The 27,268-nt window shown below is 49.8% G+C and overlaps 1 protein-coding gene and 1 non-coding gene across 2 annotated transcripts in view; one reads left to right on the forward strand and one right to left on the reverse strand.

The window, feature by feature from the left end:
- The window catches only part of ELAPOR1 (endosome-lysosome associated apoptosis and autophagy regulator 1), an 89,270-nt gene that overhangs the window by 23,356 nt on the left and 38,646 nt on the right, over positions 1-27,268 (forward strand). The window contains exon 2 of the mRNA XM_056139052.1: positions 26,501-26,621. Within this exon, the coding sequence (XP_055995027.1) occupies positions 26,501-26,621 (121 nt within the window). The remainder of the gene's footprint in view (positions 1-26,500; positions 26,622-27,268) is intronic.
- LOC130015862 (U6 spliceosomal RNA) lies at positions 25,300-25,403 on the reverse strand. Its single transcript, XR_008791179.1, has one exon. It is a non-coding gene; the product is annotated as a U6 spliceosomal RNA (small nuclear RNA).

Genomic DNA, 27,268 nt, shown 5'->3' on the forward strand with positions numbered 1-27,268 from the left:
TTACTCTTGGTGGTGCTTGGGGGACCATATGGGATGCTGGGAATTGAACCCGGGTCGACCTTGTGCAAAGCAAACACCCTACCTACCTGGTGTGCTATCGCTCCAACCCCAGGCCAGCAATTCTTGATGTCCCCAGACTTGCTGATGGCTCCCCTCCTGTCCCCCCTCCATAACCCCACCCCTCAGCCTTCCTCTGGGTCTTCTCACAGCCTCCCTTTTCCCCACCACTCCCTGCCCTCCACTTTCATGCCACCACGCCTCAGCACCTTCTCCAGGAAGAGCACAAGGGTAGAATTCTGGCTGGGGTCTTGCAACGGGCCCTTTTTGATCCCCTGGGGATCCAGGCCTGTCCCTTCTGCCGGTGTCCAGCTGCCACCCTCACTTTCCACCAAGACCCTCAGAAAGCAAAGCGTCTGCCTTGCCGGGGGAGGGGAACCTTTTCTTCTGCAAGGACTATTTGGGTATTTATTCTTGGCCACACATTACAGGCAGCTGGACCAAAGTAGTCAGCGAAAAGCTCGCTTGTCTGCCTGGTCATATACCAGGGCCAGACCCCAGGATTTCGCAGGTGTCATATGGTCTGTGGGCTGGACGTTCCCACCTTTGTGACAGTTCTCTCTTACAAAGGTTTCCTGGGGCCTGGACCTCTGCAGTGAACAGCTGGCTTTTATGACTGTTTGCTCTTGATTCCCAGATTAAAAAGAAAGGATATCTGTTTTTTTCTGTTCTGTTGGTTACTGCACCTGCTTCTCTGAGCTTTTTTTTTTTTAGGGGAAGGCTGCATACCAGATGGTGCTTAGGGGACCATATGGTGCTGGGGATCAAACGAGGAGTTCCCATATGCAAACACGGGCACCAGTTCTTTGAGGCATCTCCCTGCCCCTGTTAATGCCTCTTAGCTTCTCTCTCTCTCTCTCTCTCTCTCTCTCTCTCTCTCTCTCTCTCTCTCTCTCTCTCTCTTTCTCTCTCTCTCCTGCCTCAGGGGTTACTCCTGGCTCTATTCTCAGGAATTATTCCTGGAAGTGCCCAGGGGACCAGATGGGATGCTGGGGATTGAACCTGGGTCAGCCACGTACAAGGCAAGTACTATTTCTCCAGCACCCCGTCTCACCCCTTAGCTTTTCTGTAATGATCGTGGAGATGTGCTTCAGCAAAGTCATCTTGGTTCTACCTTTTTCATCACTTCGCACAAGCAGCTTTTGAAGCCTCTGACCCAGAGAGGATCTTCCTTCTCTCAGAGGAAAAGCTGCCTCTGAGCTCAGGGGCTCTCAGTGAGGTTTTCAGCAGCACTTCTCCTGGGGGGGGGGGGGTGGATCAGAAACTGGGAGGAAGAGTTGGAATCCCTGGTTGGGCTGGGACCTCCGGATACATCTGGGCCTTCACTTTATACAGTTCCTTGAACACCACAGGGAGTGGGCCTCCAAAATGATCAATAATAATTACCCCAGAACTCTCTAGCTTGACTTCTCTCTTTAAAAAAGCTGGGGGCCATCAAAATTTCAGAATTCCTGGAGCACGTGGCCACTTTTGCTGCCACGTGATATCTCCTACTCGGCATCACCGATATATCGAGAGTAGCACACCACATTGGATGGGAAGTAAAGTAGAAGGCAATCAATCTTGATTAAGGAAATATTAACACACAAGGCTTAACTTGTAACAACATGTTAGTAATCTCTAGTACAAAGTCTCAATGACTCCAGGATGAGTTACAACGATCTTCACACACTTTCTTCTAAAGAAGTCTTTTTTGATCATTTTTAGCAAATTAATTATAACATGCAATACAAAATAAATCATTTTGGATCTGCTATAGGGGTAGACTTGGTTGGTGGTTGGGAAAATAGGAAATAATGGTGGTGGGAAGGTACAGCGGTGTTGGGAATGGTGTTGGAATATTGAATGTAATAAATCACTAAGCAATTCTACAAAAATAATTTAAAAGAAATGGAAAAAATAGAGTCAGGGGTGAGAGAGGTAGTACAAGGGTAAGGCACTTGCCTTTCATGTGGCAGACCCAGTTTCAATCTCTGGAATTACACATGGTTCCCTTGGCACTGTCAGGGATCACTCCTGAGCACAGAGCCAGAAATGGCCTCCAAGCACTGCCGGTGTGCTTCCCAAATCAATCACTATATAAATAACATTTTAAAAATAGTGGGACCCTGAGGTAAGAGAGTACAGTGGCTCAGGTGCTTGCCTTGTATGTAGTGACCCAGGTTTGATCCCCAGCACCCCATATGGTCCTCGAATTCTGCCAGGATTAATCCCTGAGCATAGACCCAGGAGTAAGCTATGAGCACCTACGAGTGTAGTAGAATCAAAATAAAACAAAAATAATCCAGTGTGACTCATCAAAGAGGTAAATTTGCACACACACACACACATATGTGAAAATGGGAGTTATATTGCCAGGGACCCTGGAGAATTGCTGCCCATTATGGGAAATGAAGAGAGATTCCTCTCAGCTTCAGAAGGGATCAACCCAATGTCACCTTAATCTCCTCCCAAGAACAGCTAAACTAGAAGTTTATATGGTTTATGAAGATAACTTGTACCTAGTTTGTGGTATCTTGTCACAGTGGTACCAGAGCACAGATCATTAGCAGGGGCCATGGAGAAGGGAACCCTTTTTAAAATTTTTTTATTTTCTTTTTTATTAGTGAAACACCACGAGGTACAATTATAGACTTACACATTTTTGTGCTTGGGTTTCAGTTATACAATGATCAAGTACCCATTCCTCCACCAGCGCCCATCCTCCACCACCATGGGTCCCAGCATCCCTCCCACCCCCCATCCCCCCCATCCCACCCTGCCTCTGTGGCGGGTCATTCCCTTTTGTTCTCTCTCTCTCCTTTTGGGTTCTGTGGTTTGCAAGAGAGGCATTGAGTGGCAATCATGTTTATAGTCTACTTTCAGAATGCTTCTCCCATCCTGGGAAGATCCTCCCAACACCCTTTATTTGGTGCTCGAGAAGGGAACCCTTTTTAAAAAAATTTTTACATCTTCTCCATTACATATCTTTATTATCTGAAATTTTTCATAAAGTGCTTGTATTTAAAACCTCTTCAAGGGAGCCTGGAAGATCATTTGTCACTTAAAGCACGTGTCCAGCAAGCACAAGGGCCATCTAATTGCCCCACAGAAAAGGGACGATTGACCAGAGGGAATGTTGACTTAAAGGTCAGGCGTCAGTACTGCTGAACACGCTTCAGAGAGTAAACTTCTATCCTCCTGCATCTTCTCATTCCTCAATCACTCACCAGCTCTGACCACATCAGAGCTCCAGGAATTCTGCATTAGGCTGGAGCTTGTATTGGAAGACGTTGCCCCAAATCTAACATAATACGAAACTCCAGACATCTCTGCGAGATGCCTTGCCAGGCAAATCTTTAGACATTTGGGTGTTGCCACAAATATCTGAGTCAGAGTTTGCCATCAAGAGGGAAGCAGAACTTAGAAGGAAAAATAGAGCAAGATGGATCATCTCCCCATGAGTGGTGGAGGACAGAGGTCTTATCTTCCAGAAGGATTCGAGACCTGAAGAGTCAGAGAAGGGTATTCCATGTGGCTAGAGAGACAGTAAGGGGAGGGCGCTTGACTTACATGCTGCCAACTTGGGTTTGATCCCCAGTATGCCATATGGTCCCTTGAGTCCCGCCAGGATTCCTGAGTGCAGAGCCAGGAGTAAGCCCTGAGCACTGCTGGGTGTGACTCCAAAATGAAACAAATAGAAAAGAAAAGGGTGCAGGGGGCTGGCTAGGCGTGCAAGTGGGGAGGACTCTCTGGCCCGCTTACCCAGAGGGCCGGTCACCAACACCCATAACCTGTCTGTGGGGGTCGCTGGCAAAGGTAGGCTCTTACCCTCAAAGAGATATATTCTCCTTTGAATTTCGTCTCTAAACAGGTACACGGCTGCATGAGAAGCCATCCAAAAGGCTTGCAGGGCTCATGAGAAAGCCATGCGGTCTGCCCCTTTGCACACGTTCAGACTTCCTGGAGGTTTTAGCTATTTCTAGAATGAAGATGACATTCGTTGAGGCCCTGCATGACAAGATTCCAGCTCAGTGACAGGACTCTACCAGTACCGAAGTGACATCGGGCTGAGAATCTTCTGGAAAAGCACCTACTCAAGCGCTATTAGGTCTCAGGCAGGACTGCATCCAAGCCTGGCAGAGCAAGAGCAGGGCACAAAGATGAGAATTTCAGCCTGTGACAGGAGGCCAGGGCCAAGGACAAGACTATCCTAGTATTGGACAATGGCTTAAGTGAGACTATCTCTTTTTTTTTTTTTTTTTTGAGCCGCAGCTGGCCTTGCTCAGGGTTGACTTCTGGCTCTGTGCTCAGAGACCACTCTTGGAGTGCTCAGGAGACCATATCAAACCCAGGTCAGCTGCGTGCAAGCCACGTGTCCTCTCCCCTGTTCTAGCACTCCGGTCCCCTGTCTGGAATTTTTCATCTACCACTTTCACAAACCCCACTCAGCCCTCGGCAGCTCTGCCACAAGGTTCTGCCGGTTTCTTTTTTCTTTTTTTTTTTTTTTTTTTGCTTTTTGGGTCATATCTGGCGGTGCACAGGGGTTACTCCTGGCTCATGCACTCAGAAATTACTCCTGGCAGTGCTCAGGGGACCATATGGGATGTTGAGAATCGAACCCGGGTCCACTGCTTGCAAGGCAAATGCCCTACTCGCTGTGCTCTCTCTCCAGCCCTGCCGGTTTCATCTTATGTAACAAGTCCATGGCCTTCATAAGTGCCGGGAGCTGATAAGATCCCTCGAGGCACGGATGAGAGACACTGAGAAACTGTTTCTGTCTCACTCCCTGCCCCTACCAAGCCAAGATTCTTTATTTCCTCTGCTCCACCTTGTCACCATAGTTCAGTGTCACGTGAGAGAGACAATGGCCCCATGAGCGCCCACTCGTGTCATGTGGGTCAGAGAGATGTTGTTGCTACTGCCCTCCCCACGCCCCCAGCTGTGAAAAGCCTTCTCGCAAGAACAAGAGTTAAGCTTCCAGAGGGACACAAGCTCACACAATAACACGTGATTACAAAACTACTTTTCATGCATGTGCTAATCAATGAAGGGAGTATAAGGCGAGGGCCAGGCAGATGGCTCCAAATGCTGGGGTTCTTCCTCTGCGTATTTGATTCGCAGAACCCATTGGTCCCCAGAGCACTGCTAGGAGCAGCCTCCACGCACAGCCCTGAGCCTCGTGTAGCCCCTGAGTCATGCCAGTTCTGTAGCTCAAACTTTAAAAAATAAAAAGTGTCATGCACAGGGTCCAAGTTCAGTTCCTGGCTCTGCCGGGATGGCCCTGGTGGCCTGCAGCTTTTCATAGCCACAGCGAAACTGAATCACCTAGCATTGAGCATCCAGCCAGACAGACACCCTGAACACTGTTAAGAGGCCCCTCTCAAAAGAAGTCTGGGGTGCGGATGGTTCAATGGCCAAACCTCCGTGGCAAGCCCGAGGACATAAATTCAATCCCCAGAGCCATCTACTGCTCCAAGTCCTGCAAGCTCTGTTATCTGCTCTCCTAGTACAGCGAGTTATTCCTCACCATTCCTGCCCAGGTGTAGGTGGGTGCCATAAGTATAGGTGAAGGTCCTCTTTGAGCACCAGAACCTGAATGTCCCATGAGTATCGTAAGAGGAGAAGAAGAATGAGAAGAAGAAAGAAGAGGATGAGGAGAAGGAAAAGGAGGAGGAGGAGCAGCCCTCAGTTGAGTGTGTGAACACCACAATCAATAATAACAAAATGGGTGATGGGGCTGAATCCATAGTATTGCAGGCAGAGTATTTGCCTTGAATGTGCCAACTCTGGTTTGATCCCCAGCATCCCATATGGTCTCCGGAGTCCCACTAGGAGGGATCCCTGAGCATAGAGCCAGGGACACTGAACACTGCTGGATGTGGCCCCAAAACAAAACAAAACAAAACAAAACAAAAAAGTGTGAACCTGGATCAGCAGAACAACATCAGCAGAAGGAAGGGGTGGGAAAGAATGAACAAAAAAGAAATACGAGGAAGTGTCCTTTAGCAAATATGTCCTTTCACCTCTGGACCGGTCACTAGGTCTCTGAGCAGGAAGCGGCCCCTGCTGCCTTCAGGCTTCCATGAAGTTGGTTTGCTCTGGGGATTCTCCTGTAGACCTGGGGTTGCACAGAGCTCTAAGTGGCAGCCCTCACTGCAGGTGTCTCTCTGGGAAAACAAAACCAGAGGCAGGAGAATGCATGGAACTGCAGACTAGTCACGAAAGCATTGCAAATCCACAGGTTAGGAGGGATTCTTTATTTTAGTGTGTGTGTGGGGGCTACGCCCAACCTACCTCTTGACTCTGAGATCAGGGATCACTCATGCCAGTGCTCAGGGGACCCTGTGTAGTACTGGGGATCAGACGGGGGTCGGCCACGTGCAAGGCAAGTGCCTTAACTCCTGTGCTATCTCTCAATACTCTTTTTTCAATCAATTTATTTTTTAATGAATTCCATGAGATACAATGATAGACTTAGATACTTTTGGTGATTACGTTTCAGTCATACAAATGATCCAGTACCCATCACTCCGCCAGTGCCCATTCTCCACCACCAATGATCCCAGTATCCCTCCCGCCACCCCCCCACCTCTGTGGCAGGTGCATTTACTTTAGCCTCAATACTCTTATTCCCTTCTGTCTTTGGGGGAGGCTCCCAAAAAGTGCTCAGGAGGCCCAAGAGCCCAACCTGTTGATAACTGCCAACTGGGTCAGTTCTACGGCCCTGGGATGTGGCACTGTTCTGACCCATAGTTTCAAGGCCCACCTGGGCCAGACCAGTGGTTCTTAGTGGCCTCCAGGGTTACACCCGGCAATGCTGGGGATTGAATGGAGGGAGACCCGGGGCAGGTAAAGCATGACCTCTGATCCCTATGTTCTTGCCCATCCTATATGAGGAACTATTACAAATTGAGTTCAGTTATTCATATTGGGATAGGAGGCTGAATTTTAACAGCATCTCTAAGTCAGGAAATTGTAGATATGGACTGGAGGCCAAATGAAAACTCGAGGATACTGAGAAATAAGAAATAATTCATTCTTTTATTTAAAAGGGGCTGGAGCGATAGCACAGCGGTAGGGCGTTCACCTTACAAGCGGCCAACATGGCCGACCGGAGTTCGATTCCTCCGCCCCTCTCGGAGAGCCCGGCAAGCTACCGAGAGTATTCGATATGCCAGACACAGTAACAACAAAGTCTCCAATGGAGACTTACTGGGCCCGCTCGAGCAAATCGACGATCAACGGGAGGGTCTTTACTTTACTTCATTTAAAAAATTGATTCTTAACACTTAGAAAGTATAAGTTTTTTATCTTTCACTTTCTACCTGATATGTTTACCTCGTAGCGTTCTTATTTTATCACCTAGCTTATCAAATTGTCCCTTGCATGCTGTTGTGTTAATTGTGTTCCTAGGGATCATGCAGGGCACAACCTACACAGCTGCCAACAGTGGTTCTTGGACAAGCCAGGGCTGCCTCCCATCTTCCTTGTATTCCCACGCCGTATTACTTAGTGAATCTCTCTCTATTGAATTCCTTTGAAGTAAAATGAGCCGTATCTTGGAGTGGGGCAAAAGGTGGGGATAAAGTGCAAGAGACTGGGGAAGCGAGGGGGGGGGGGGGGGGCGTCAAGCCATGAAAGTCAGCCCCTGTGAGCCTGGCCCCAGGCTGGTGCTTCCTCTGAAGGCTACAGCTGGAACGTGAGAGCTTCCCTTTATGGTTCCTACGGGTGAGTCAGCTGGAGCCTGGAGAACCTCCTGGCGTTTGGTGGCTCCTCCTTGCTCTGTGCTGCATGAATCACAGCAGTGCTCAGGGGACCATGTGGAGCTGGAATCTGGGTCTCCCACATTCACAGCATGTCAGCAGCCGGTTTAGCTTTCTCTCAGTTGACTTAATCGGCAGTGTCAGTGTAGAGCTACCTTGGAGGTCTTGAGGCTGGAGAGAGAGCATAGGTGTTCGGGTGTGTGCTTTGCTCGGTGTGGCCCTAGAGGTGTCTGAGTGCTGGACTGGCCCTGATGGTCCGTGGCACCACGTCCTCAGGAAATTACTCCTGGCTGTGCACTCAGGGATCACTCCTGGTGGTGCTCCGGAAACCATATGCGGTGCCGGGCTCAAACCCAGGACAGCTGTATGCAAGTCAGATGCCCTACCTGCTATACTATCATTCTTATCCCTAAAATACTAGTTTTGACACTGCTCTTTTAGCCTGATGTTTCATTTAGCACCTGATAAATTCAGGAATAGTGTCTTGTTACCTATTTCTCTTAGGTCCTTCCTCAGCCTGCAGGAGGGTCCAATTCTAGAACCCAAGCCCAGCAGTGTTTGAGCTCTGGCATGCAAATAAAAGCACGTGTCCCAACTTTCTGGGCTACCTCCCTGTCAACGAACAGTTTTTATTATTATTATTATTATTATTATTATTTCTCTTTTTGAGTTATACCCAGTGATGCACAGGGGTTACTCTTGGCTCTGCACTCAGGAATTACTCCTGGCTGTGCTTGGGGGACCATATGGGATGCTGGGAATCGAACCTGGGTCAGCCACATGCAAGGCAAACGCCCTACCCGCCATGCTATTGCTCCAGCTCAAGAACAGTTTTTAAATGTTGGCTCCCAGTTCAACTCCTGCCACTATATAGTTCTCTGAGATAGAGCAGGTTATGGCTACAGAGCCCTGGCATGTGACCCAAATCCCTCCTCCATATGCCCGCCCTACAGAAAAATAGCAATATTGGAGCCAGTAGGTCTGAAGAATCCCCTAAGGGCGCTAACATAAAAGGGTTGTCCCCCTCCCTCACTTCTTGATTGTGAGGACAGGACTCGGCGTCAGCATATAAACTTGAGATCATCTCGTCATGAAGGCAGTTCAAGCTGGGAAGTACCTTTATGTAAGAGGTTCTGTGGATTTTTAAGATTGTTTTTGTTTTGGGGCCACACTTAGGCCTTACTCCTGGTGCTGTTTTCGAGGATTACTCCTGGCAGCCTCCAGGGACCGTAGGGTGTACCAGGAACAATCTGGAGTCTGCCACGTGAAAGGCAAGTACTCTACCCACTGTACTATCTCTCTGGCCCTTGCGTAAGACATTTTGAGCAGAACTTTGGAAAAGGCAAGGATTGTCACTGGGGAAGTGTTTTGGTGGAAGGGTGAATTTACAAATTAAAGAAAAGAGAAAACAAGATAAACTGTTGAATCTAGGACACACTCAGTGCCAGGTTGGTGAATGAGAGGGTAAGCTGTGCTTTATTGTGGTTGCTGGGCCATGACGTGTTGTGGTGTGAGTACCCCATCATAGTCAATTTCAAGCTCTCAGTGTCACTGAGCATGGAGTTGAGAAGAGGTGAAAACTCGGGGCACCCCAGAGGGGGATGGGTGAGAACCCTCCCCTCCCCAAGGGACCCAATTCTGGCAGCTGGAAACCTCCAGAACTCCACTGCCGCCCTGCTCACAGCCCCTCTCCACATGCTTGAGCCAAGCCTCACCCACGAGTGAACCCCCAGAAAACCCAGATATGTGGAACTTTGTGACTGAGAACTCTGTGTTCAATACGACCGGGAAAAGAGATCCTTTGCCCATATTCCACCCCCCCCCCCACCCCCCCCCCCCCCCCCCCCCCCGCCCAGTGCCTTCCTGGAGCCAGATAATCTCATCATCTGCCACCATCCAGATAACCCGTCCTTTTCTCCTGGAAGAGAGCAACATGACGCATGCCATAACCATGCAACCATGCCGCTGGACCCCCGTGCCAGGCTGTTTCACTTGGGGCACCCCAGAAGGGGGGGGCGGGTGAGACCCTTCCCCTCCCCAAGGGACCTAACCCCGGCAGCTGAAAACCTCCAGAACTCCGCCCTGCTTATGGCCGTTCTCCACATGCTCGGGCCGAGCCTCACCTACAAGTGAACTTTTCTCTGGACAATTTATAGGACACCCCTGCCCATATAGTCCAAGAGTACCACACCACATTTGATGGGATTCAAAGTAGGAGGCAACCAACCTTAGAGGGAAATGTTATATTATTTTGGTTCTGCTTTGGGGCAGGGATTGGGGTTGGGAATGGAAACACCCGAACTATGGTAGTGGGAAGGTGTCATGGTGGTGGGATTGATGTTTGAATATTAAATGTAATCTAATATTGTGAACTAACTGTCACTGTCACTGTCCTCCCGTTGTTCATTGATTTGCTTGAGTGGGCCCAATAACGTCTTCATCGTGAGACTTGTTACTGTGTTTGGTATATCAAATACGTCACGGGTGGCTTGCCAGGCTTTGCCCTGCGGGCGAGATACTCTCGATAGCTTGCCGGGCTCTCCTAGAGGGGCAGAGGAATCGAACCCGGCTTGGCTGGGCTGGCTGTGGGCAAGGCAAACACCCAAACTTAAAAAAAAAAAAAAAGAAGAAGAAGAAGAAGAAGAGGTGAGCACTTGTGAGCTCATAAAAACCACAGTTGGAAACTGGGCTTTGAGTCAGCCACAAAACGACCCAGTCATGTGGCCATAAAGACAGAGTTGGCACGGACGTGGAGAAATGGGAACCTTCATTTATTGCTGGTAGAAATCTAAAACAGTGCAGCTGCTGTGAAAGAGAGGTTTGGCAATTCAGGAAGTTCAACACCGACTTACCATCTGACCCAGCAAATCCTGAGTATATTCCAAGAGACTGGGTAACATATGTCCACACAAACTGTACAAAAAGGTTCATGGGCTGTTGTTTTAGAATAGAACAACAGAGTGATAGCACAGTGGGTAAGGTGTTTGCCTTGCACGCAGAGGGACAGAGTGGAAACAACCCCAGTAGAGTTTATTTGGTGGATGTAATAATAAATGTTAAACATCCATACATGGAATCTTGTCAAGTCATAAAAAGAAATTAAAAACACACATCCTGCCATACACATAATGAAAACATTATACTAAGTTAAAAAAAAACAGATGCAAAAATGCCATAATCTATTCGATTTCGAGGAAATGGAGCCAGAGCTAGCAGAGTGGCTAAGGCACTTGCCCTGCATGTGGCCAACCTGGGTTCAATCCTTTTTTTTTTTTTTTTTTTTTGCTTTTTTGGGATCACACCTGGCGATGCACAGGGTGTTACTCCTGGCTCTGCACTCAGGAATTACTCCTGGCAGTGCTCGGGGGACCATATGGGATGCTGGTAATTGAATCCAGGTTGGCATCGTGCAAGGCAAACACCCTACCCACTGTGCTATCACTCCAGCCCCTGGGTTCAATCCTTGGCAGCCTATATAGCACCCCACCTTGAATAGCACTAGGACTGATTCTCTCTCTCTCTCTCTCTCTCTTTCGGTGATGGGTGGTGGTGGGTGGTATGGGACACACCTGGCTGTGTACCCAGGGATCATACCTATCGGTGCTCAGGGGACCCTGTGGGGTCAAACCGGTCAGATGCATGCCAGGCAAGCTCCCTCCCTGCTGTACTATTGCACCACCCTGTCAGGACTGATTCTTGAGCACTGACCCAGGAGTAATCCCTGAACACCACCGAGTGTGGCCCTCAAACAAATTAACAAATAATTTCTAGGAAATGTCCACAATCGGTAAATTCAGAGATGAAAAGTGGGTTTCTGGTTACCAGGCAGCAGGGCAGGAAGAGACAGTGAACAGTCGCTGATAGATCGCTCGGAGGACTTCTAGCACCCTGTTTGAGAAATGGTGTTCAGGAGGTTGTGGTTTTGTGTCACTCAAATATATTTGTTCCTACTGCCCCAGGCCTTCTTGGCACAGCTTGGGAGCCTCCCTGCCTTGTCCCCACCCCCCAAAAAGCACCTCTGATTATTTCCTCCAGGGAGATCGGAAGCGCATGTGTTGACTTGGAGCTCCAGGCTCTGAGCACATCCTTCCGTCTATAAGCAGCTAACACGGCCAGTCTGAGCCATCCTTGCAGGATTTTGCAGAGAAGGACCTAGTTGACCAGTTCTTTCTTGTATGATTACAAGTGCAGAAAGTGCAAGTGAAAAAAATTAATGGATCATTTTAATCTCCTTAAAAACCAAGAAAAGCACATCTTTTGAAACACAGTCTCATAAAGCCCCGCCTTGTAGACAGATGTGTGTACTTGAACACTGGCCTATCAGAAAGGGATTGGGATTTATAAAGGGACATTTTGTCTCCCAGCTACAAAGCCATTATGGATATTTACAAATCCTGGGGATATTTACAAGCCGTACCTCAAGGCCCTTGTACCAACTGCTCTAAATGTCAGCAAGCCCCAGTTCTGCCGAAAAGATCAGCTTTGGGGGAGAAAAAGTGGGAGAGAGGGACAGATGATATTCCATATGTATGAGAAGATCCAGCTCAGAGAAGAGCGCAAAAGAGGGTGGACAGTTACCAGCAGAGAGGCCGCCTCACCCCCGGCCACCTCTCTCGCTCCACCAGGCTCCTTTCTGCCCCATCCTGTCACCAGGAAGAAGAGAGAGGGCTACTGCTAACACCCTGAGCCCCTTCAGGCCAGTCAGCACCAGTAGCTGCTGCTGCTTTAAAAAAGAAGAAGCAGGGGCCAGAGAGATAGAGCAGTGGGTAGGGCCCTTGCCGGGCATGCAGGCAATTGGGGTTCGATCCCCAGCACCCATATGGTCCCTCAAGCACCGCCAGGAATAATTCCTGAGTGCAGAGCCAGGAGTAAGCCCTGAACCCCGTTTGGCCCCCAAACCAAAACAAACCAAAACCAAAATAAAACAGGAAACAAAAGTAGCTTATGAAAAGCTTTCTTGAGCACGCTCTCCTAGTTGTCCTGAAATCTGCTCTTCTATTAGCAAGGGAGCCAGAGCATGCGATCGAAACATTGGTCCAGAACCCTTGAGTTTGGCGATGGCGGGGCCCTGACCCAGAGCTGCACTGGGGTCCTGTCCTTTCCCCCCACTGCACAAGCACTTGTGGGCCCTGCTCAGAGCCAGGCTGGGTTCCAGAAACTTGGGCCAAGCCAGCCTTTCCAAGCTGGGAGTGCAGCAGAGGCAGCAGTGGACATGGACAGTGCGTCCAGTGACTTGCCAAACTGTGGGCTTGTAGGTGCACTGGGCAAACCGCCCTTCTGAGGGCCATGGGACAGGGAAGGGATGACAATTGTCAACCTGGGGGCAAGGTGCAGGGACAGCAGGACAGGCTTTTGGAGGCCAGCCGGGCGACACGCTCAAAGCCCAGCCCAGCAGTTGGCCTGCACCTCTCAGGGCTCCCCACCACTCATGGAGGCCCTCATATCTGCTTTGTGGGGTGTGCTCATGACCAAGGCCTCGGAAGGGTGCTGCTGGGGTCACTAAGCGCCATCCCTGCTGTTCCAAATCAAAGCGGAAGCTGGAAGGAGGGATGTGAGTCTGGGCTCCCCCATTCTGCCTCATGCGAGGTATCCCAGGGCTTGGTAGGGGGGTTGCTAGGTTGCTAGGCAACAGCAGAGGGCTTGTGTTGCTGGGGCCGCTGGTCTGGACTCTGTTTCTCTGGCCTGTTGCTGCCTCTGGCGCCTGCTCTGAGGGTGATGGAACAGCTAAGGGGCCAGGAGAGAAAGGTCCCAGCAACATCCTTTGCCCCAGAGCTTGCAATTCGACCATTAGTGATTTCTTTCAAGTAAAGACTGTGGCATTAAACTGCAACCTCCCACCGTAAAAAAATTTTTTTGAAATTTTTAAACTGTTCATAAAGTTGTTCACAACAATTGTTTACATTCAATATTTCAACACCAATCCCACCACCATTGCAAAAATTCTAAAATTTTTAAATATCTGGAGTTCAGAGGCATCTCTGTGGTGTGCCGTTCTCTTCTGAGATTCATTTGTGAGTCTCTGAATCATGGGCCTTCACGTGCTTAAATGATGCCCAGAGGCAGTTCTTGGGCATGACTGCCAGGGAACCGGAAGGGCAGGGAGATGGAGGAGGCTGCCCATCCCTGAATCCGTAAAGTCTGCAGTTTCAGTCACTGTCCCACATATCTGGGCTTTTCAGCAGATTCATTCTCATGCATGGGGGCGGGGGGCGGGGAACGGGGGGCTGGAAGTCAGGATGAGCCTGTGAAGGTCAGCCATGAGCTTTGGACCTGGCCAACCCAGGTTTGATCCCCACTATCCCATATGGTCCTCTGAGCACTACCAGGAGTGAATCCTGAGTACAGAGCCAAGAGTAACCATTGCCAGGCATGGTCTAAAAACAAAGGAAAAATAGTCTGGAGTACACAATTTGAAATGTCTTAGGCTAAAGCATTTTATTCCCTGTCCAAAATGGAACAGTTTTTTTGTAAAATAGTTCATTTGAAAATATGAATACATTATGGAAGATTTTAATGTTGGTTTTTTTTTTTTCTGTGCAGGTATGGGGCAGGGTGAATAACAGATTTTTTTAAGGATCCAAAGGAAAGCTATGAACTTTCTACCTAGAAAAACACACATACCTGAAATTCTGGGATCATGGGCCTTAAAAAACGCGTGGATTAAGGACAAGGGTCTTACGGGCAATTTGCTTGTCTGATTTACTTCAAAAAGGGATAAATATTTATGTCTTAAAGCCTAATGTGAGTTGTGTGTGTATGTGGTAGGGATAGGGATGGGGGTGGGAGGGCAGTACCAGGGATCTAACCCAGAATCTCACACATGTGAGTCAAGTGCTGCTCTGAGTCCTGCCCAATGAGAGGTTTTGGTTTTTACTTTTTTGGTGTTTTGTTTGGTTTTGGTGTTTTGAGCCACACCCAGCTATACTTAAGGTTGACTCCTCGCTCTGTGCTGAGGGATCACTCCTGGCGGTATTCAGGGGACCCTATGGGGTGCTGGGGATCAAACCTGAATAGCCGCATGAGGGCAACCATTCTGTCCTCTGTACTATCACTCGGGCCTCAGTGAGAATTTCACAAGAGGGAGAAAGGGAACAAAGATCTAGAATCTGGGGTGGGCTGGAGCTCGCTGGGGCCAGGAACCTGCATACGCCCACAGGCCACAGAGCACGGGCACCCATGGCTGAAGCCTTCTGCGTCTGAGTCCGCAGTCTTGGATGGTGGGAAAGATCGGGGAGCCCTGCTTTATGTCTGGAAGCCCTGGGTTCCATCCCTGACGCCACCTGGTCCCCTGAGCACCACTGGGAGTAACCCCTAGTACAGTGGGGCATGGCCTAAAAACAGCAAAATCTGAAATAAGGTGGGAACATCCTGGTCCTCTCCTAGGCTGGAGAACAGTAGAAACGGCCCCATGCTTCACCCACCCTTCAGGAGGGGACCCTGTGAGGTCAAGGTTCCCCTGAGCCTAATCAGGACCCCAAATCTACATGAGGGCACTTTGAAGAAGAAAGCTCAGACGATGGGAGTTTAGGAAACTGTTTATCTAGGGTGGGGCCTAAGAGAAAGTTTTATTTGGGGCCCAGAGGTTCACAGTCTCATAGTTCTGGGCCAGAGGGATAGTATAGTGGGCAGGGCACTTGCCTTGCAAGTAGCGGACGTGGGTTTGATCCCTGACATCCCATATGGTCCCCTGAGCATTGCTAGGAGACCTGAGCACAGAGCCAGGAATAACCCCTGAGCATCGCTGGGTGTTGGCTCTCACACCTCTTCTCAAAATGCTTCTTTCTCCCTCCCAGCTAAAGACCCTTCTCTCCTTACCAGCTCTGATTGTCTGCTGGGTCTGTGTGCCGCCCCCCTGACCCCCCCACTAAGTATTTTCCAAGCAATAAAGCAGTGTAACAGAATCAGCAATCACCTGTGGATCCCACTCAGCTGAGCTCAGCTCTCCCTGCCCCCAGCTGGATGGTCGCCCCTAAAGTATCTGCTTTTCATTGGGGATGAGAGCAGGGGGGAGGTGGGGCGGGAGAGACTGCAGCTGGGGGAGGAGCAGGAGCCGTTCCCCTCCTCCCAGCCCCAAAGCCTCCAGTCAACATTTGGCGCTAATCAGAATCCGGGTTTGCTTAAGAACCTGTTTCTGGATGCAGGCTGGGGCCCTGCCAAGACAAACCCAGGTGTAGCTGGGCCCCTGCTAGCTGGTGACTGTGACTTTAGGCCACAGAGGCCCTTAGTGATGCCAAGATTCAGGCTGTGAGACATCGGCTTGACTGTGGGATGGCGGTAGGCGGGGGAGCTGTATTCCCTCCCCCACAGGAGCCTTCGGCTGTGCCAGAGTTTTACTCAAGTGTATCATGCAGTGAAGATTTGTACGGAAGATGCATCTCAATGTATGTGCATTTTACCTTAAAGGAGGAAGAAGAGGAGGAGGAGGAAGAGGAGGAGGAAGGTACAAGTGGCAAAGGCATTTGTCTTGCATGAAGTTGACGAGGTTTTGATCCTTGGAACTGTAAATGATTCCCAGGCCCCAGCAGGAGCGATCCCAGAATATAGAGTCAGGAGTAAGCCTTCAGCACTGCCAGGTGTAGCCCCCAAACCAAACAGAAAACACCAAGGCCTGGACTAGAGAGTTAGTACAGGAGTTGAGGGCCAGCCCTGCGTCCTACTCACTGAGGTTTGAATTCCTGGACCTCCAGATGGGATCACTCCTGAGCCCAGAGCACGGAATAGCCCCTGAACACCACTGGGTGTGATCCCCAAACAAACAAAACATTTTAAGAAGAACTTTATTAGGCCACAGGGATGGTAAAGAGGTTAAGGTACTTGCCTTCAGTGTGCCTGACCCGGATTGGAACCTCAGCATCTCATAGGATTTTCAGAGCACCTCCAAGAATGACTCCTGAGCACCTAGCCAGGAGTTATTGCTGAGCACTTCTGGGTATGACTCAACAACCCCCCCCCCCAAAAAAAGAAAAATATATAAATAAATAACTAGCAATGTAGCACTGTCCTCCCATTGTTCATCGATTTGCTTGAGCGGGCACCAGTAACGTCTCCATTATGAGACTTGTTGTTACTGTTTTTGGCGCATCGATTACGTCAAAGGGAGCTTGCCATAACCTTGGAGACCAGGGAGTTAACTCGAAGGATTAGTGCATGCATTTTTCTTGCTGGAGACCCTGGTTTGATCCCTAGTACCACGTGGTTGTCTGAGCACTGCAGGCAGTGACGCCCTCCCAGAGTGTGTCTGGAGTAGCCTCTAAGCACCTCTGGGTGTGGCCCCCAAACCAAAAATAGCCAATTAAGTCAATACATCGCCTCCAGTGAAGAAAAGTGGGTAAAGGTAGAAGACTAAGAATGGCAGAAATTGATCAATATTGAAGGAAGATTATGGATATGTATATGTATTTTTTTAACTTGTCCTAGTGAAAGGTAAAATAAAGGTTTATTGATGTCTGTTTCCTCTTAGAAACCCCCTTTACTGATTAAGACTCTTGAGGAAACTCATACTCTTTAACCTAGTAATTCCACTTCTGGGAAGCTGGCCAGAGGGACTAATCAGCAACACACTGAGAGCTCATTGTGGTATGTTTAAAATCAGGAAAAAAAAAAAAACGGACAAAAGCAATGTCCGATGACAGGGGAACCAGGATGCAACGGCTACAGACATGGGAAAGTGGCATTACAAAATGTTGTTCAATCACCTGATCTTTGTTCTGTTTTTAAATGCAAATGCATGGGGCTGACAAGGTTGGAGCACAGGCTTTGCATGCAGGAGCTCTGGGTTTGATTCTGGCTCTGCAGGGTCCCCTGAGCGCCACTGGGAGTACCCCAAACAAGCAAGCAAAAACCAAAGAACATGCATCTGCATGGGGCCAGGGAGAGAGCTCAAGTACAAAGTGGGCCTGAGCCCAAGCCCAGGCCCCACAGGGCCCCAGAGCTCTCTCATGTGATCCCAGTGACACTGTACCTTCACGCCACCCTGCTAGCCAAGTGTCGCTGAGAGTGACCCCCAACACTCTGGACTCTCCTTGAGAGGATTCTTCCCTTCAAACATTTTTTTGGAAGAAAGGGAGAAAAGGCTAGAACAGATTTCCATGCAAGTCCCAACCATCCATCTTAGAAGGTACTGAAACTGGAAGGAACCTCAGACATTAGAAATGGCCCCCGCCCAACTTTCTCACTGAGCTGAGAAAGCTGAGCTGGGGAGTCAGAGATAGGAAGCCCAGAGGAGTGACTAATGAGGTGACCTTAGCACCCTGACTAACTCTCACCTCCTCAAGGACCTGTGCAGCTGGAGGAGTGTCCTGTGTGGCCCCTGGAGGTCCCTTTTGGGGAGCAGCCCCTTAATTCTCTAGCCAGTCAGGGCTGACTTGAGCAGTGAGCAGGAGAAACATCCCTTAGGGGAAAGTGTGACCTCTCCCAGAAGCTGGCACGCCTCCCTCTGGTGCTCCTCCCTCTGGAGCTCCTCCCTCTGGTGCTCCTCCCTCTGGAGCTCCTCCCTCTGGAGCTCCTCCCTCTGGTGCTCCTCCTTCTGGTGCTCCTCCCTCTGGCGCTCCTCCCTCTGGCGCTTCTCCTTCTGGAGCTCCTCCCTCTGGCGCTCCTCCTTCTGGCGCTCCTCCCTCTGGCGCTCCTCCCTCTGGCGCTCCTCCTTCTGGTGCTCCTCCCTCTGGCGCTCCTCCCTCTGGCGCTCCTCCCTCTGGTGCTTCTCCCTCTGGAGCTCCTCCCTCTGGCCTCCTCCTTCTGGTGCTCCTCCCTCTGGCGCTCCTCCTTCTGGCGCTCCTCCCTCTGGCGCTCCTCCCTCTGAAGCCCCTCCATCTGGTGCTCCTCCCTCTGGTGCTCCTCCCTTTGGAGCTCCTCCCTCTGGCACTCCTCCCTCTGGTGCTCCTCTAGAGCTCCTCCCTCTAGCGCTCCTCCCTCTGGAGCTCCTCCCTCTGGCGCTCCTCCCTCTGGAGCTCATCCCTCTGGTGCTCCTCCCCCTGGCGCTCCTCCCTGGATAGACCAGACCACCTGCTCTGAGTCTCAGCTTTGCTATTGCAGAAGTGACTTCCTTCTAAGGTGTCAATTCTAGACTAAATGTGCTTTTCAAACCATCATTCGTTGAAAAAGAAACCATGTGTTCTGTGGTTAGTGCTGGGCTGGGAGGGAGCAGTGTTTGGTTCCTGGCACCGTCTGGTTCCTGAGCATTACCAGGTGTAGGTCTGATGGCCGCTAAGAACCGCTAGGGTCACCTGGTAGTCTCTGGCGCTGCAGGGTCTGAGCAGCATCAGATCTTTGGGTCCTTGCTTTGAACCCCCAGTTAACTGTCTCTGGAAGTGCCTGCCCCCTCCAATCCCATGCCTCTGGGTACAAAACACTAAAGTCAGCTCACAGTGAAGATGTGGTACTGGCCTCCCCAGCATCCTACAATGGTCTTTGCTCATGCTGCTGACAGGGAACCACAGCCAGGGAGTCTGAGACACGGTGCTGCAGTGATGATGCAGTGATGGCAGAGAGCGTCTCCTGCAATGCTGGCGAGGGTTCTCTTGTTGTGACCACGTGTGGCTGGGAGAGGGGCCCACGGATCCTCTGAAAGGATGTTCCCCCCATCCTCAGGGCTCTGCCAGCCCTACCACCTAATTACCTCCCAAGGAAGCCACCTCCTGGACCGTCCTGTTAAGAGTTCAGCACAGGAATTGGGGGAGTGGGGAGGGGGCACATATATGCCATCCACGAGAGACATCAGGATCCTCCAGTGGGTGGCAGGAGCTTGCAGCGATGCCTCCTGGAAATTTGCTTATTTGCAGGTGTGTGTGTGTGTGTGTGTGTGTGTGTGTGTGTGTGTGTGTGTGTCATCCTTCCCCTGCCACAGACACTCCTGAGCGCCTTGACCCAGGGACTGTCTCATATATCCCAGCTTACCCAGGACCTCTAGGCCCTGCCTAAATGCTGTAGGTAGAAGGACCAGCCTCAATTTCCTGAGGCAGAGCCAACTGACATGGCCTGAGTTGATGTATCTAGAGTGTAAACGCTTTTCCAAACTAATGTTTTATACCTTCCTGTGCCTTGGGAGTGGTGGCGGAGACAGAACTGCACACACGCCTGGCTGTGATGCTCCCTCCCTCGGCCCGGTGCTCCCTGGGGTGGTGGGGGCAGCCCCTCCCCTTTGGTTGTGGTGCTCACACACCAGAAGGTGGCAGTGCTTGCCAGGGGGCCCTGTGGTGTTCGCCAGGGCTGGTGTTCCCTGACCAGGATGCTCCCACCTCTCTTTTAGCTGTGTGCCTCTGTGTGTGTGTGTGTGTGTGTGTGAGAGAGAGAGAGAGAGAGAGAGAGAGAGACAGAGACAGAGACAGACAGAGACAGACAGAGAGACAGAGAGAGAGAGGGAGAGAGGAGAGAGGCTGGAAATCTCTCTTCTTAGCTCTGACCTCACGCCTGACTGCAGTGTGACTGGGGGCAGGTCATAGGCAGACAGCTGCCAGGCACCACCAGCAGGGCCCAAAGGAGCAGAAGGTTTGACAAAAATCCTTGTAGCACTTAATATCTATTTGCACAACAGCTTTCTAGTTCTATTATCTCTGTTTATAATACCTGTTTGCACAGCAGTGCTTTTAAGCAGCTGTCAATGGCCAGCTCACGGTTGCAGGGGCCTGCCGTGGGCAGTGACATGGGCAGCCCGTCTGCTCTGCGCTGTGCGGGGCCCTTTTCTTCTACTCTCCTTGAATCTGGCGAGTCATTTGGATTATCATTAATTTTTTTCCTGTTTGTACAAAATATATTTTATATACAATATCAAATACTTAGCATATATAGTTGCCAGATGCGTTTATTCTTATTTGGGAAATATTTCTTTTTATTCCTTTCCTTTTAAAAATGTGTTTTGTTTTTTGGGGGGCACAGCTGGCTGTGTTCAGGGCTGACTCCTGGCTCTGTGCTTAGGAATCACTATCAGTGATGCTCTTGGACCATCTGAGGTCCCAGGGACTGAAGCAGGGTCGACCATGTGTAAGACAATTGCTTTAAACCCTATGCCATCTTTCCAGCCCATATATATATGTATATATATACATACATATACACATATTATATATACACATATATAAAATATGTATTTTTGCTTTTGGGGTCACACCTGGCAATATACAGGGGTTACTCCTGGCTCATGAACTCAGGAATTACTCCCGGCGGTGCTCAGGGGACCATATGGGATGCTAGGAATAGAACCCGGGTTGGACACGTGCAAGGCAAATGCCCTACCTGTTGTGCTATGGCTCCAGCCTCATATATATATATAATTTTTTAAAAGTTACTTGTGGTGGTGCTCAGGGGGTTCTCCCCTTGTTGCTGGGGTACCATGTGATGCTGGGAAGGAAACTTAGGGTTCCTGTTTCAGAAATTTCACTCCAGTCTTTTGGGCATCTCCCTGGATCCTCGTGCTTGGTTTCTTAAACATAAATGATGAGCCTGTCAGGTTTCCGCTCTCTTGGATTCTTAGTAGGATGACTCAGTAATTGCACGTGCTCCTTTAACCTCTCTCTCTCTCTCTCTCTCTCTCTCTCTCTCTCTCTCTCTCTCTCTCTTTCTCTCTCTCTCGGCAGGGAAGGTTTACATCTTGGAGTGCTCAGGAATCACTCTTGGCGCTACTTGGGGAACCATATGTAGTGTTAGGTATCAAACCAGGGTCGAGGGGCTGGAGTGATAGTACAGTGGGTAGGGCGTTTGCCTTGCACCCGGCTGACCCAGTTTCCATTCCCAACATCCCATATGGTCCCTTGAGCACCGCCAGGAGTAATTTCTGAGTGCATGAGCCAGGAGTAACCCCTGTGCACCACCAGATATGACCCAAAAAGCAAAACAAACAAACAAAACAAACCAGGGTCGACTGCACACAAGGCAAGTGCTTTAACCCCTGTGTTGTCTCTAGCCTGAGCATAAACATTTTAAATTTGGGGGAGGGGAGTAGTACACACTACTACTTTTAACTAGTTTTAGTTTTAGTTCTGATTTTGGGTGACCCAGCGCTGCTTAGAGGCTACTCCTGGCTAAATGCTCACTCCTGCTGATACTCTGGAGACAATACAGGGCCAGGGACCCAACCTGGGGCTCCTACAAGCAAAGGATGTGCTCCAATGATTTTTGGTATCTCCTTGGCTGTCTGGTAATTTGGCAGGGCAGGGGGTAGGGTTGGTGGTCTCCCAAGCAGTGCTAAGTGGGCCTAGGGGCCACTCTTGGTCACCTTGGGGCAGTGGTTCAGTGTGAAGGCTGAGGTTCCCTATGGAGCCATAGCTGGCTGTGCTTGGGGTTAAATAGGGGGACGTTAGTTTAGAGAAGGGACCAGCATGACAGTGATGGTTGGAATTGATCACTCTGGACAAGACTGTAAGTTGAATGATGGCCTTTCAGTATCTGTATTGCAAACCATAATCCCAAAAAGAGGGGCGCCGGGGAGAGGGGGAAAGAGATGGGGGGAGGGGGAGAGAGAAAGAGAGAGAGAAGGAAAAATACCTGCCATAGAGGCAGGTGAGGGCCAGATGGGGCTGGAGGGAAATGTGCATTGGTGCTGGGAAATGTGCACTGCTGAAGGGATGGATGTTGGAATATTGTGTGACTGAAACCCAAATATGAACAACTTTGCAACTGTGTATCTCACTGTGGTCCCATTTTTAAAAAAAGTGTGTGTGGGGGGGTGGGGGTTCTGGGGATTAAATCAGTCAAGACATGCACTGTAATCCCTGTACGAATCCCTGGCCCTGTCTTGGCAATGTTTTGTTTGATTTTTGAACCGTCTCCAGTGCCCTCAGGGATCACTCCTGCCAGTGTTCAGGAGAACATATGTGGTGCCGGGGATTGAATTAGGGGAGGTCACATATGTGCAAGGCAAATCCCTTAAACTGTACCATTTCCCAACCCTGTCTCAGCAATTGAAAAGAAAAACAAAATCATTTCAGCAGCCCTCTCAGTCCCTAGACAGCAAGGACTTAGACGGTCACGGTGTGCAACGGAGTGAATCCTTCTCCTGGACTGGAAGAGCTCCAAAAGCTCTTTGTGACTTCAGGAACTCATGACTTGCCAGTGCAGAGGTCAGCCTCAGGCCAGGAGGGTCCCAAGCTCCAGGCTTCCTCCGCTTCATATTGCCAGTAGCATTGCATGGGGTGAGAGGAGATGGGCCGAGGTGTTGCCCACCACGTTCCAAACCTTTCCCTTCTCCCCCGATACAGAGGCCATGGCCATGCCTACCGGGTGAGGATGTGAAGGTGTCTGTGTGCCTCCCTGGGGGCTCTGCGGCCTGTGGACCGAAGTTCAGACAGAGCCCTGGATGGAGGGAGGGAGGCGCTCTCAGAGCAGGGAGACGTTCGCTGAATATCGTTGAGGGGGCTGCCAATTCCGTCTCTGTTTTAACTGTTGTCGTTTGCTTGTCTTGAATGGGAAAATCTCAGCATGGCTCAGAAATGAGACAGCCGCTGCAGAGCCAGCTGCCTGGGACGGCGTAAATAGTCCCTAGTGACATGAAGTCAATTAGCACATATTGAAAGGGAAATTTTCTAAGGGAAATTTTCCAAGGCTTCATGGAACCACCATTTCCCCCCTGCAAAACTCCCATCCAAGGGGGCTGGAGTGATAGCACAGTGGCCAACCTGGGTTCGATTCCCAGCATCCCATATGCTCCCCTGAGCACCACCAGGAGTGATTCCTGAGTGCAGAGCCAGGAGTAACCCCTTAGCACTGCTGGGTATGACCCAAAAAGAAAAAAAAAAAAAAACTCCCACCCAGTGGACCCAAGGGAGCCGAGGTGAGGAAGAGCCCTAGATCTGAAAGGCCACAGTCCCCGAAAGACCACAGGCCATGTGAACAAACCACAACAACCCATTCATATGGGAGCTATGTCAGGTGGAGGCCTGGCAACCAGGCAACTTTACTTGGTTAGCTTTTAGATTTTGCTGTGAAATTTGGCCCGTTTGAAGATCCAAAGAGACGGGGTGTGGGGGGGGACCAGAGACACGCTTTGACTCACATCGTTCTGCTCATGGGCAGATGCTGGGTCGTGCCTATGTGCTGTGCTCCCTCTCCTGCTTCACGTGGTAAACCGTGACCCTTATCACCCTCTCTCGCACACAAGCGTCTCGAGAAGCTCGTCCTCAGATCCAGAGTGACCTAGAGTAGGTGCCCTGGTTTTCTTCAGAGCCCTCTCGGGGAAGGAAAAGACTGAAATTGTGAGAAAATAAAAAACAGATCCAGGGGCACAGAGAATTACCATCCCGGGGTTCATTCTTCCTCAAATGACACTTCAGATGAATCTGGAGACTAAGATTCTGGCCCCAGAATCATGGTTTCCCAAACGGTCCTCACCCTCAACTTCTCCCTCTGGGAAGAAAGGAAGAGTTTGTGTGTTCCAGCCCCAGGCTGCAAATCCTGGTGATTCTAACCTAAGTATTGTGCGTATATGGTGTGTGTTTAACAAATATTTACAATAGAGGAAAATAAAAAGAAAATTGATCTCTTAGCATCCTGAGTTTCTGAAACTGCACATCAAGGAATAACACGTTTATCATATTTCCACAAGTCTGAGATGCCATTTCCTGCAAGGCATCATCATTGTTCCGGTCTTGTAAAGAAAAAAAAAAGGCTCTGTGTGTTCAAGTGTGACACCGTGCCTCCTTTTTGTACCAATTTGGAGCCACGTCTTGATTTCACTGATATTAAAAAGCGAAAGAGATGATACACAGAATGTTGAACCCTCCCCCAAAGCCCCAGGACTGGGGCTCAGAATTGGCCCCCGTGCCCATGACACAATGCCTTGGCATGTGTGAGAACTGTGTTCAAGTCTCAGGACTGCAGGTGAATAAAGATATTTCTTTTGGGGGGAAGGGGTTCAGGGGCTTCACCTAACTCTACTCAGAGGTCACTCCTGGTGGTGCTCAAGGGACTAGATGCAGTGTGGGGATTCAAACGAGGGTGGTGGTGGGCTAAGTCAAACACTAGGCAAGTGATTTCATCTTTGTACTTTCTCTCCAGCCCAAGCTCTTTTTGATTCTGATGCATCTTAAATTAGCAAACTTGTTTTCAGTTCTCAGCTCCTCCCACTTATATACATTATGCTGCAATGTTTTCATTTACAGACTGAAGGGGCCATTAACTCTATTTTTCCCTGTGGATCCCGTAATACAAAGTATTCCTGGGCTCAAACACAGCTTTTGTCAGCGCAGATTGTGAAACAGTTGTCAGGACCCAAATCGTATTAATTTGAGGGTCTGTTGTTTATTGCAAGATTTATGAGAGTAAGAAATTTTTTTACTTTAGGGCTGGAGCGATAGCACAGCGGGTAGGGCGTTCGCCTTACAAGCGGCCAACATGGCCGACCCGAGTTCGATTCCTCCGCCCCTCTCGGAGAGCCCGGCAAGCTACCGAGAGTATTCGATATGCCAGACACAGTAACAACAAAGTCTCCAATGGAGACGTTACTGGGCCCGCTCGAGCAAATCGACGATCAACGGGAGGGCCTTTACCTTTACCTTTACCTTGATTTAAAAAAAAAATAGAATGCTTCATACATTTGCCTGTCATCCTGGTCTAGGGCCATGCTCATCTTTTCTGTATCCTTCCACTTTAGTCTATGTGCTGCTGAAGCAAGCAGAGAGTAAGAAAATTTTAAGGGCATTTGGCATGTCGATGTGTTTTCTTTGTCCCGCTTCTGTTTGTGCTTTGTTTTGTTTTTAAATCATTTTTGTTGTTGCTGGTGGCGTTTTACTTGAGGTGGCTGTTGTTCTGTCAATTCGTAGCTCAAGCGGAGACGCTGCACTGCGAGTTCACGCTGCGTAGAGGGATGGGTGTGAATGGGCTCGCGTGATGAGAGCACAGGATGACATTTTCATGAAATGCAAGGTGGGGACAGCATGGGGAAAGACTAATTTGCTGCTCTGACAAGCCTTTGTAAATTTTTCTTGCGCCCGTTCTTTAGTTTGGATTTTCCGTGTCCATATATCCTACGGTTTGAAACCAAAAAAAGCCTTAGTGATCTCTAACTTGTTCTTCAGTATTTGTGTGTGTGTGAGTGTGTGTGAGTGTGTGTGTGTGTGTGTGTGTGTGTGTGTGTGTGATTTTGGGGAACTAAACCCAGGTCCTCACATATTTGAGACACATGCTCTACCACTGAGTCACATCCCTGGAACGCAGGTTTCTTTCCACATTTCTCCCATATATTGGGGCATTATTTACACACAATAGCAATCTCTCTCTCTCTCTCTCTCTCTCTCTCTCTCTCTCTCTTGCTTTTTGGCTCACACCTGGAGATGCACAAGGGTTAATCCTGACTTTACACTCAGGAATTACTCCTGGCAGTGCTCAGGGGACCATATGGGATTCTAGGAATCGAACCCAGGTCAGTCATGTGCAAAGCTGTACTATTCCCCCAGCTGTACTATCCCCCCAGCCCCCCACCTCTCTCTCTCTCTCTGTGTCTCTCTGTCTCTGTCTCTCTTTAACACACACACACACACACACACACACAGGATTTCTAAAGACTAGATCATGCCTGAGAGGAGAAGAACGACTCAAACTCCAAGCTCCTGTATTTCTGTGTGTCCTTCCTAGTGCTAACTTTGGCACCAGGACTTGCTGCCCTCTGGCATCCGGGGGCCCCTGCCCGGGCCTGGGCACTGCGGGCAGTCATGGTGCTGGCCAGGACGTTTGCTCACCACTAATCACGATTCATCCACTCCTCTCTCCTGCAGTCCGAGTACCACTACGAGTACACCGCATGTGACAGCACGGGCTCCAGGTGGAGAGTCGCCGTGCCGCACACCCCGGGCCTGTGCACCAGCCTCCCGGACCCCGTCAAGGGCACCGAGTGCTGTAAGCTGACACCCATTCGCAGGCCTCTGCCCCAGCTGAGCCCTTCCTGACAGTCCCGCCCTCAACGCTACAATTTGGCCTCGAAATGCTAGTTTATGAAATCAAACTAAGAACTAGAGCTTATTTTTATTTATTTATTTTTGGTTTGGAACAAGATAAATTAAGTTCCCAGAGCTTACTCCTGGCTCTGTGCTCAGGGATCACTCGATGCTAGGGGAACCGTGTGCAACTTGGAATGGGAGTTGGCTTAGCTGTTTGCAAAGCAAGCGCCTTAACCCCTGTACAATCTCTCTGGCCCAGAACTTGATTTTAGTAATAATATTAATAATGATAAAAAGTGACCCCACAGGGCTTAAAGGGATGAATTTCAGAAGCCCCATATGGGTTTCTGTGCACGTGTTTCTTCCCACCTGTGTCTGTCTCCGATCTCAGACATAATCCGCCCTTAGGAGAGATTGCAGTCCTGTCCCTTCTGAAAAGGAAGCTAGAGAAGCCAGGTTTCTGCAGACAGGCCTGTACAGTGTCTGTGCACGAGTAACCTTTTCCATGCCCCCAGCACCTGGCCGTCTCCTGCCTTTGTGGCTTCACCCCGTCAGTGCAGCTGACAGCCCCCAGAGTCCTGCCTCTGGGCCTCAGTTCCTCCCTGT

This window comes from Sorex fumeus, unplaced genomic scaffold, assembly GCF_029834395.1.
Source record: "Sorex fumeus unplaced genomic scaffold, SorFum_2.1 ptg000131l, whole genome shotgun sequence".
Classification (NCBI taxonomy): Eukaryota; Metazoa; Chordata; class Mammalia; order Eulipotyphla; family Soricidae; genus Sorex; species Sorex fumeus.